Source organism: Dermacentor andersoni, chromosome 5 (genome assembly GCF_023375885.2).
Source record: "Dermacentor andersoni chromosome 5, qqDerAnde1_hic_scaffold, whole genome shotgun sequence".
In the NCBI taxonomy this organism is placed as follows: domain Eukaryota; kingdom Metazoa; phylum Arthropoda; class Arachnida; order Ixodida; family Ixodidae; genus Dermacentor; species Dermacentor andersoni.
The window spans coordinates 165368457-165380530 of record NC_092818.1 but is presented as its reverse complement, the minus strand read 5'-3'; the positions used below and the strand labels follow the sequence as shown (position 1 = coordinate 165380530).

The window sequence follows — 12074 nt, the reverse complement described above, 5'->3', positions numbered from 1 at the left end:
TTATTAAAAATAATAATAATAATAATTAAAAAAGAAAACACCAACCTCAACTTGCCACAACATTTCAGGGAACACAAGTGTGCTTGGCATCACTGAAATTATGTTGTCTCGTAAACACCACTGGAAGATATCTAAGCAAGCTAAAGCTCTAGTCTGTGCACAGTGAAGCTTTCAACGCCAATGCGTCAGCATTGGCCGCCATTTCACCAAAGGCCGATGAACCTTAGCATAAGCAGGTGTGACAAGGTGTTATTTATGATTGCCAAGAACAAGACAAATTATGCAACAGCTATTCAATACCAGACAGTACATTTAATGAATGATTTGGAATATAACTGATTTTAGCGTTAGACCAAAAGTTTTAACAATAAATGTAAAGAAATTTTGTTGGAGAAACAACTTACTTATCAACGCCAATCAATAATGCTTACAATTTATACTTAAATTATATTATTTTGTGTCATACATAGGGGCGAGTGCATGTTGTTTATTATCATTTATTTTTTTCCTTCTTTACTACTGTACGAGAATGTCTTGTTATTAGCCAGTTTTGTAAGTGTGTTATCACTCTGTTATCGCCTATGCTTTACTGTTTTATGATGCGTCAAACATGTTTTATGCAAGAGATGTGTATCTGTTGCAAACTACAGGTGCAGTAGCATTTGTCAAGTGCATAAAACACCTTTTGCTTCTGTCCCTTTTCTTATTTATGTATACAAGAAATAAATAAAGATGCTACGCTACTACATACTACAAAGTAACAACTTCAAGCCCCTGTAGTTAATGTCACTATACCTTTTCGAAAGACTACTGCAGGAGTAACTTCTTTCGACATTCTTTAGTATTGCAACCAAAAAACAAAGTTCTCTTTAAATCCAATTTAAGGACATTTCGATAACTCTTCTTTGGCTCCAATCAGTCATAATTGCAAGAAAGACCTTATCAGTATATCATCAGGCAGTGACAATAACCAGAACACAATCAGATCCACTGAAAAGTTTTCTGTTTCCATTTCTGGTGTTCTTGATAAATGTGACATATGTGCCTCTACCAAAATAAGTATGGCTCTGTTTTGAGCAGGAAAACGGCTACAGATACGCATCATTGGCAAAGGTTGATGAGTAACAGCATCTCAGTAAGACAAATGATGAAGTACAAAGATGAAAGCGCAGGCTGGCATCCACCTTCAAATGTCTGCTCTCATTCCTCACACCTCATTTTTTTTTACTGCTCTGTCAGCACCCCGGCCAAAAGTCCTCTGGACGGACAGGGCTGATGGCTGGTTCCCTGCCAGCCAAGCTACCCGTAACATTCTTTGGCATTTGTGGTAATTCAGTGATTTAATCCCTTAACTGCTGATGACAAATGAACTCGCTTTGAGCTTTCCACAATTTTTGCACATGTGTACAAATGTAGTCTGTTGTAATTTGGACAAATAAATAATACACAATGACTTTAGCTATATTTTTTTTTCTACAAGACCAGTAAAAATGCAATAGGTATTATTGGTATCCTATACTTTAGAAAATATTGATGTAAAATATGCAGGTCTAAAGAAAAATGCATTTTAGAAATTGCCTTGAAATATGTCACGGCAGTTATGGGGTTAAACACAACCTACTCACATGTATATCCAAAATATTTAACATTTTATTGGTGCCATTACAGTTGATCCCGGAATATACTGAACTCAAAGGTGATCATGAAATAGTTTGATACACTGACAATTCAAAGTATAAAATATGCCTATCTGAAGCTTATTTGAAAACTCTACTCATCACGGACAGTCTCCAGAGATCGTGAAAAGCAGTAATTTACCGATTTGTTTCTCCAAGGCCCCATTGAATGAACAAAAGTTCACAGATTCTTATTCTTTTTCCTATGAACGTCACAAGTCAACCACATTGCAGAATGTTCTTTGATAAACTGACTGCAACACTAACCTTAAAAGCCCGCGCTGCTCAACCACGAGATTGCGGTGTTTCACGCACATTTAAGTGCTTGCTGACTGTTTTTATTCAGGATAAGGTACAAATGAATGCAGCATAGAAGCAAATCAGTCTATATGCACCATGCCAATATCAGCTAACTTATACTGAGAAAGTGCCTGGCTGTGTGTCCATTACAATATGCTGTTTAATCATACGTAGGTAACAAGTCATCCTGGCAGATACTGTTCGATTAAAAAGTGGCTGTCAGCCTCCAGAACAACCGAGTCTATTCCCAATTACATGCCCCTGTGAATATACATAAAACACATTCAGCACGGACTGTAGGCTCACGAATCACACAGTCTTGCACACCGCTATGTAAGAGTTCTTTCGCAAAGGGCGGACGTGGCGTGCGGTGGTACTATTAAATAAAAACTGCAATGTAAAAATCTGTCCAAATGGGCATTGTGATCAGACTCATTTTGGTTGCTCGCGGAACCCAAGAATGCCATTCACAGACTCTACAAGACAAACCCAGCGGTGTGGAGATCTCCAGTTTGGCATCCCGTGCCCAGGCCCAATCAGTGAAGAGTGCTGTCCACGTTTTTTTGTGGAACGCACGTATCGGACCGGGAGGACTTTTGTGTTCTTGAAGCACCGCGGCGATCCTTTTTCTGTTAACAAATGGCCGCAGGTGACGTGCTTCACTGCCCAGTAGTTTTCCTGCTATTAGTATTCTTCACCACGTTACACTTCTATGTTGCGATGAAGCTTACTAAAGCAAATCTGTCATCATGGAGTGCAAAGAAGACCCTTGCTGCACAAGCCATCTATATTTTCAGAACTGCACCTCGCTAATTTGTACTGCTCCCCTTTAGATTCAATGTCTTATTTGATAGCATGTCAGAACAGTGCTGCTTCATCGACAGGAATATTTCCGATGAAGTGGGGTGATTGCGGATCCGTTAGAAGCACATTCACAGGGATGCAGCACGGCACAGCGTTCAACGTATCGAACGTGGTGGTAAACAGGAGTTGGATATATGCGGAGTACTGTGCTATACTTTTACATGGAATTTCCAAGGGGTTGTTACAATAGTTCGATATAGGCAATAATTCGATATATTTAAGTTTGACACATCCGGGGTCGACTGTATTACTGTCTTGCTTTTCCTGCTTTAATAGCCTATGGATGGACACATAGAGAGTGGGAACCACAGTAAATCTACACCATGAAAATCTGCAAACTTTCAGCATGCTAAGTTCATGAATCCTGAGCATATCGATACACTGCTGCCTTGACATCCAAGTGAAGGATTATAAAATCTGGGTGCTGGAATTTACAATACTCACCACAACATCTAGCAGTAGTTCACCTTTAGTACCGTGCAGGATCTTGACCAAGTTGCCTATGCTTTTCTCCCAGATGTACAGTGCATGCTGCCTGGCAGAACCAGCACAAATGTATTCCCCATCTCCTGAAAAGCAGCACTTCTTCCACATTGTTCTGAAATATGAACATAGCATTTTCATGTTTTTACCACGACAAGGCTTGTTGCTGTGGCAGAACGGACAACCATGACACTTATGAACTATTGGCACCTATTAGCATAGGGACAAATATTTTGCCAAACTTGCTCCAAAGTGCACTAAAGTAGCTTGCACTTCATCATTGTAGATGTTCTGGTAGTACTGCCTTGTTGTGGTTAATATTCATTTGTTTATTATCTTTTAACTACGACACGGGAGTACCACCAGAACATCAACAATGACCAACTGTAAGCTATTAATAACAACAAGACAGTACCCCCAGAACATCTACAACCATAAACTGCAAGCTATTTAGTTCACTTTAGCTGCAAGTATACCAAAATGTTTGTCCTAATTCTATACTATACTGGTTGTCCCTACTTAATCTCGTGAAGAATTATAAAAATAAAGGTTTTAAATGAAGGTCTTTAAACAAGTGGCCCCCACTGCATTTTGAGAAACATTGTTCAAGCTAGTCATTTGTATTTCCTTCACTTTGCACAAGTACTTACTTAAGTTTAATAAGTTTCTTAATTAACTTACTTAATCAATAAGGTGTCTATGCAAAAGTTGTATGTAGAGAAATGACAGATAACAGCCTTTAAAGCATCCTAGGTCATAATGTAGCCCCTTTTTTTGTGCGTGGAAAAAGAAAGCCTGCTAAATTTAACTCTTTCCCCACCATGAGGAAAATAGGTGCTTTTGTAGCTTACGCGAGAATTCTTTTCCTGAAGGAACTACTGCACTCAATGTTTTATGTAATACATAAACAACGAGCACAATGAATGCACCTTTCAAGCATGAAAGCTTTCTTAGCGAGATGTATGTCATAAAAAAGATATAGGTTGCCAGAATCTAGATTGCGGGATGAATTGAACAAAGTTTGTAGACATGCTTGTATCTACTAAGAAATCTTTTTTTTTTAAATATGAGGTATACAAAATGTACTGCTGTCTAATAGGCACTATCTCCGAAAAAATCAAAATTTTTCATGGAACAGGTATTCCACTACAAAAATTTTACTGCAAGCACTACAGTTTGGTGCACCGAGCTATGGCTGCCGATGTTCAGGGGCTGGCTTGTGTCATCATCGCTCTCAGAGTGAAAGTCCAACGAAAAGGCAGCATTCTCAGACTCGCTGCTTCTTGATTCATATACATGTATAAAAGCAATTGCAGACACAGCGGAATTGTGAGATCTGCTATCTTTCGAAGTGCACACACAGCTCCCAAAGGTGGCCATTCTTGCTTTCTACTTTGACAATCATGAAACTTCGGAGTGCATTTAAGAACTAACGCCTGGCGGGGAAAACCAAACTGCTTAGAAAACAAAGTATAGTAGAGTGTCCCTGAATGATGCGGAAGGTCTGGAAAGCTTCGTTTTAAACCATCGATAGTGGGCGGCCATTTTTGCTTTATACTTTGACCAGTGCAAAAACTTGGGAGCACATTCAAAAATCATCGCCAGAGGGAAAAAGCGAACTGCTTAGAAAACAAAAATATAGTTCTCTTCCTTCATGTTCGATAGCGCAGTGTGTCCATGGGCGGCGCGGAAGCTCGCAAAAGTGGCATTTCAAACCATCGTTAGCGGGCTAACGATGCCCAATGGACGCAGTACGGAAGGAGTTAAAAAATACCACGTGATGTGTTCGTGCACCAGTCATAACAGTGGTCTCAAACCATGAATCTCGTCATCTAGTACACTGTGTATCTTATGCACATTCAAAGTGCATTTGATAACAATTTAAGATTTGTGCCAGAAGCTTCTTCCGTGTTTGGGGGAAAAAGCACGGCTGCTCATTCCCAGTGCAATAAGCTAGGCCCATACTTACGAGTTTTATATCTGAGAGTACTGTAATACTTTGTGCACAAATGTGTTCTCACTTTTTTTTTCCATTGTTTTTCTTTTTTTTTATTGTGACAGCAACTACATGGACACTTAAGCAGCACTTCCGCCATCACTATAATATTCCGTATAAAGTCCAAGGGCGATTATATTGTGGCTGTGTGCCGTTGCTATATGAGCGAATGAAAGTATTCAAGGGTCAGCTGACGATGGTGGCTTGATCTCGTGCACACAAAATAGGAAGGTGAGGAGAAAGTACGCCGTCTTCCATCGCGCACAAGGCATGGGGGGGGGGGGGTCTACTCCAGCAGAGGCTGCAGCCGAGCGGGGGCCCCATTTTGAAAGCGATCTGCGATGGGGCCAGAGTGCACCAAGTGCTGATAGCTTAGCGTGTGCTGTGCTCTCGCCACTTAGTTTACGTTGAAGCGAGAGGCCGCAAGGAGGTCAATTCACTTGCTGCTGCTGCCACGCTTCCTCACGCCAGCATTTCTGACAGCGAGTTTCTGTGGGCATCAAGTGAGATGTGTCCATGTTTGTTTGCGGGCGTGACAGCATACTTGTTAATTTTGTTAGTAAGCGAATGTTTGCTAGTTAATATGGCCAATAAAACTACTATTCTTACTTCATACAGCTGTCTAATAATTTGCTACTGCAATCGATGCTTCACCTTTTGGGCGAAACTGTGACTTCCTTATTAGAAAAGAAAATCCCAACCTAAGCAATCCGTACAGATGGTTAACCAGCGAAGCTGAAATGTGCAGCCCCGTTGTGTATAACTGGGTTAATCCCGACGGTGCATTAAAGGCTTTCTCAATTATTGATTACATCTGTGTCTCTTAATAAGGTTACACACAAGTTTGACTGCGACGGAGAGAACGATGTCAGTGACGGTATGCCCGCAGTCCGCCACTGTCACTTGCATTCGATGTCTTGAGTTTACTCGGCGGCTAGGTTAGCAGTATCCACCTGCCATTGACAGTTGCAATTCTTCAAAATTAAATTGCTTAAAAATTTCATCTGTCCGTCACGTAAGACAATGAATGGCTCATACCCCGTAAAATCGGCCTCCCCATTACGACGACAGAAGAGAAGTGAAATTCTACACTGGAATGACGAGCGGAAATGAAGCCAGCTGTGGAAGGCGACGATGAACGCGGGAGCAGTGGCACGAGCACATTCGTGCGGTTGTGCCAAGGGGCACCAACGAGCTGGCTGTGGAAGACGCCGCCACCACTTGAGCCATTGCTGATGATAATAGGTTTCTGTACACAGACATGGACAGAGGGATTTTCATTTCGCCTAGCCATATAAAGCCTCCCTTTAAAAGCCAGTACATGCATGGTTGGGGCACACGAAAGAAAACATAAAGACAACTTGCACAGTGACATGTAAATGAAGAGTGGCACATACATAAATTTACGACGAATACGTGTAGACAGATGTGTATACACAATTCTTAAGGAAATAGAGGCAATGTATACAGTTTACATAATGACAATGGATACAGTCGTAACCCGCGACAACAAAATATTTTCGTACCCTTGGCAAACGGCCATAAGATTCAATGCATTCATACTTCTCGACAACAAAATGTCGGTGTACCACAGTCCCAAATCAACAAAATTTGCCCGAACGTAACCCCGCATATTACCTACTCGTGTAAGGCTACAAGCTACAAAATGTGCTCAAATGTGATTGCTTTGCGCTAAAATTGTGTAAAATACCACCACATTATATTTGCGTGGGCACCGCCATTTTTGTTTACAAAAGCAACCAAGCGCCAAAAGCAATTGTGTGTGATGGAAACACGTCATGGACGCCATGTTGCTACCAACATGTGACAACGGTCTTTGCATACCTAGTGCAGTGTGTAATGTGTGCCTCGGTGAGAAAAATGCAGCAAGAGCAAGGAAATCTGTCCCACTGATGTGAAATTGTTTATGGCGCTTGAGATGGCGGTCGCAGCATGGAATGCCAAGCGTTGGGCTGTGATTAAGCAATCGTCTGGGAATACACATCCTTTGCTTCAAGAATGCTGGTTTTGGTGCCACCCGACAGGCATCACGTGCAGATTCGTGCCAGACGTAGATTTGCAAAAGGGACGATATTCTTGATCAATTGCCTTCGGGTATACGAGATACCATCACTTTTGTGCATGGCACTAGACACGTCAGCCCCTACAGGTGACAGCGTGCGTTAGAGAAATGCTGCGGCATACGTGGAGTGCTGTTGCTCTGCATCCAGTGCCAAGTTGTGCAAAACCTGGCAAAAGTGTTCGTATGTCCGAAAGCAATTGACCAAGCATACTGCTCCACAGCAGTGCTGCCAATGCTGATTGATGCATGTGGCACGCTTTATACTGTTGGCAGTGCGGTTCTATATCCACGAGCAAAGCTTTCCAAAGTAGACTAACGGAATTCTCACAGTAAAGTGTCGTTCTGCAACTGATTACCTATCTTTGCTGTCTCATTTTGCAACAACGAAATTCTTGTGAAAGGGAATTTTTTTCAAATTCCCCACCGATTTCATTATTGCAAAGTTCAACTCTATATGTAAAACCTCGTTGATTCGAACTCGGTTAATTCGAAATCCTGGATAATTCGAAGGTTTTCTGCGGTCCCGTATCTTCCCATGTAAATTTGACTGGATAATTTAAACCGGCGGCCGAGGCCAATCCAGTTAATTCGAAGATTTGGGGTGCTATGCGGCAATTCGCGGTCCCCATTTCACCGCAAACCCGACGAAACAATGCCCGTTCGGAGCCACGAGGCGACGCCACATAGCAATTGCGATTATTTATAGACGCAGTGCCCAACCCGTAGTACTGCTAGCACAAAAATCAGTCCACGGTACGCCCCACGCACTGCCGGAACGCGCGCCTGCAGAGGAGAAGACGTGCTTCACTGCAACACAGTGGGCATACTAGTTTTTGTCCCATGCTCTCGTCCCCACTCCGCATGCTCCTCGCAGTCGCAGCGGTCGCAGCATCAGCACGTGTTCCGTGCCGCTACCACTGGCTGCCGTTCGCCCATTCTCTCTCCACGCCTGCGGCGACATGGGCACGCAACGCCGGTCTGTGCCGTTTCTTTGTGTGCAGTGGTTAGGGGTGTTGCAGCTACATGTAGCGTGATGTTCTTTTTTTTTTCTTAACTGTGCAGAAGTGCCAGGGAGCGAAGATGCCAAAGTATAGATAAGACTTTAACGCTGCAGCAGAAGTTCTGCTTGATCCAAGAAGCGGGTAAGAACACGTGTTCCAAGACCAAGTTGGCTGAAAGGCACATCGTGCCCCTCTCGTCGTTGTCCACAATATTGAAGAACAAGTTGAAGGTACTGGAGGCCTACAGCAAGACATATTCTTCGAAGCGGTCGCGAGTACGGGCTCCCACGTACCATGATGTGGAATCAGCTTTATATCGCCGGCTGCAGAAAGCAAATGCAGCCCACCTTCCCATCATTGGAACGATACTGCTGGAGAACACCAACGACTTGGCTCTACAACTTGGGCGCGAAGAGTTCAGGTGTATCAATGGATGGTTCAGCCATTTTAAGGAGCACAACAATTTGACCTTCGTAGCCGTCTGTGGCGAGAGCTGCAGCGCAAACGAGAGCGTTGTCGACAACTGAAAGAAACACACGTTGGCTCCATTGCATAGCGAGTACGGTGCAGATGATGTGCACAACGTTGACGAGGCAGCCCTTTTTTACAAGATGCTTCCCACAAAAATGTTCACAGCGAAGGACACCATGGTCAAGGGTCGAAAGCAGGGCAAGGAAAGAATTACTGTTCTGTTTGGCGCGAACATGTGCAGTAAACACAAGCTGCCGCTACTCAGAGTTGGAAAGAGTGGGAAACCTCGCCGCTTTAAAAATGCACGGCTGCCGCCAAGGGATGAGCTTATCTACCGACACAAGAAAGACTGGGTCACAGGCGCAATATTTGAAGGTTACGTTCGGCAGCTTGATCGCAAGTTCACGGCCACAGGCTGAAATGCACTCTTCGTTGTTGATAATTGCCTGGCGCATGGCGACATCCCACACCTGAAAGCTATCAGGATGGTATTTCATCCTCCGAACACCAAGTTGATCTCGCAGCCAATGAACCAAGGCATCAATCACCACACGAGGAAGATTTACCGCCACCACCTGCTCAAGCGCATGCTCCTTTGCTATGACAATGGCAAGGAGTACTCCATCGACCTCCTTGGGGCCATAGGTCTTATTGTGTATGCATGGAAGCAAGTGGAACCCACTTTGATGATGCGGTGTTTTGAACATGCTGGCTTCTCGAAGGAAAGCACCGTCGATGCTGATTCTGACTATTCATGTGCACTTAATGAAGAAGGAGCCGAGTATTGCGACCGCATCAATGCACTTTGCACAGAGGATAGCGAATCCAGTGCAGTCTGCTTCGCTGAGTATCTGAACTTTGAAAATGATCAACAAACGTGCTACTCAGACTTGGAGAGTGAAGCTACCGCTGATGCGACCATGTGCGATGACAGCAACGACGACGCTAACAAGCCCTCCCGAGCACCTACTCTCGGGGAAGTTATCAGATTGCTGAATGTTATCTGCAATTTTGTTGAGTGCCACGGTATAAACTCTCAAATGCTGCACGTAGTTGGCCAACTAGAAAACATGACCCTTGGAGCCTCGAACTACAGGATGCAGCAAACCAGCATCTCTGATTACTTTAAGTGATCCAAAGATCGCCAAGTAAAGGTAGCGCATTCCTGCAGCTAAATGTTTTGCCTGCGTTGCACTTTTTGTGTTCGGTTAATTCGAAAACTCGCTTAATTCAAAGATTTTTTGCAATCCCGATGACTTTAAACTAACGAGGTTTTACTGTATATGATGGTCTATACCAAGGCATACATAAATGACTAACATAACTACAGACAAGCAAAATACTTCAATGCACTAACTCACAGCTGTCCTTCAATGTAGCTTTACTTACTTGTTCACCAAGTCTTGCAACTTCTGCATTGGATCTGGCTCCCCATCTCGGCCAAAAGACATCACTTCACTTGCACTGTAGACTCGGATTATCCGGTCAGCAGTGTTAACCAAGAAGCAGCTGTGCAGAATCAGATTATTTCTCTTTACATTATGCATGACCAGCAGTTAAAGTGAAAACAGATGTGGCTGAAGAAAGTTCGTAAAACAACAGAACAGAGCAACTTACTCGCCCCGTCTAGCAAATTCGATTGACTTGATCGCCGTAGTGTTAGATGTTCCAGTGGTGACTCGAAATGATGCCTTGACATCAAGATCCGGGACTGACACCACCAGTATCTGTAATAGGCAAGTAAATTGCGGAAATTCGACAAGGACCTTATTTTCAAACAGTGTGGAGTGTGTGCTGTTTCCCTCATTTTGTTTGCTTCTCTCTAAAAGAGGCATGCTGTGTTTTCATTGCAGCACAAAACATACTCATCGCAGAATCTTGGGAAAAGATAGTAACTGGATGGAAACATTAAAAAGGAAACAAAGATCATACACAGCATGACGTCCCTTTAAGTGTTGGCCTCTCCTCACACTTTCTTCAAGCTGAGTCACCAACACACCCGTTTGATGACCTTGCTAAACTCAAGGTAGCAAATTGTTAGTTTACTGTAATGTCCGTAGCTTTCTTGGATGACAACTAGCCAGCTTCAGTTTGCAGCATTTGATGACCACCAGCCACATTTGTTGCTTGCAGGTCCAAGCAGACTTCCTTTTTTTCTTCCTGTTTTCTAAGAACAATGTCAACAAATAGCTACTTGTACCTTTGAAGGGACACTATAAAAGAAATATGACATTGAGCCAAATTGGTAACTCTGATCCCTGCAATAAAAAACTAGTAGCTCAATCCTACCATGAGTAGAGGCTTGGTAAGTGAGAAATGAAAAATAAATAAATAGATAAATAAATAAATTAATTAATTGTTACTGTGCGGCATTATTCAATTTGGCGAAGCACCGATCAACAGGTGCCAAAAGGTTGTAGGAATAGGAACCGGCGAGCAGGACGGTTATTGCCGGCCACTCGGGCAAGAGGCCAAAAGAAATCGAAGGCAGACTTTTTTTTTGTTGTTGTTGTCAACACAACCATAATGCCTTGACGGCTTTTTCTCTGTGTATTCTCTGCCCCGTGCGTGCATTGAGAAGCTTACTAAGAAGGCAGGGGTGCAAATACTCTGCAATATGCGGTGTCTCCGTGTAATTCTGGGTCCACGAATTGCTGACAGCGTATGTGTGCTGACAGCACCATATGGCCGGCTGCCGTCATTTCTCCTGTGTTTGTGAACGAACAATAGAGGCCCGCCATGGACTCAAGGGTGTGCATGTGTGGTGCAATACAAGTGTGCGACCTCTAACAGCGGGGAGACGGGGGGGGGGGGGGGGGGGAAATACCCATTTTTTCACCTCTACCCCTAATTAAAAGGGGTGCGGCCAAGACCTTGGGAGGAGGCGGGATACAATTGGGTGAACTTGATTGGATCGTCACCAATATCTGCCATTCCCCAACACAGGGAACTAGGAAAAGGCGAAGTTATTTAAATGCAGGTTTTAGACCAAGCTAAGCAGTCTAGAAGCTGAGCCTCCAATCTGCTGAGAAGCATCAAGGTGCTAGTGCCGTCCAGTATCGCCTGGGCCACCTAGCCGCGTCTGACCTGCGGGTTATTAGTTGACGTAAGAAACAACAAACCAACATCTGCAACGAATCTCACGGTAGTTCTCCTCAAGTTAACTCAACCTGCTCGAGCGAAGACATCAGACCTAGACT

General features: G+C 43.5%; 1 protein-coding gene across 3 annotated transcripts in view; it reads right to left on the bottom strand.

Moving 5' to 3' along the window:
• Rbbp5 (retinoblastoma binding protein 5) overlaps positions 1-12074 on the bottom strand; it is a 50317-nt gene that overhangs the window by 32064 nt on the left and 6179 nt on the right. For all 3 annotated transcript variants that reach the window (XM_055071265.2, XM_055071264.2, XM_050179153.3), the window contains exons 7-9: positions 10492-10601; positions 10264-10383; positions 3285-3438 (exon numbers count right to left, since the gene is read on the bottom strand). In XM_055071265.2, the coding sequence (XP_054927240.2) occupies positions 3285-3438; positions 10264-10383; positions 10492-10601 (384 nt within the window). The remainder of the gene's footprint in view (positions 1-3284; positions 3439-10263; positions 10384-10491; positions 10602-12074) is intronic.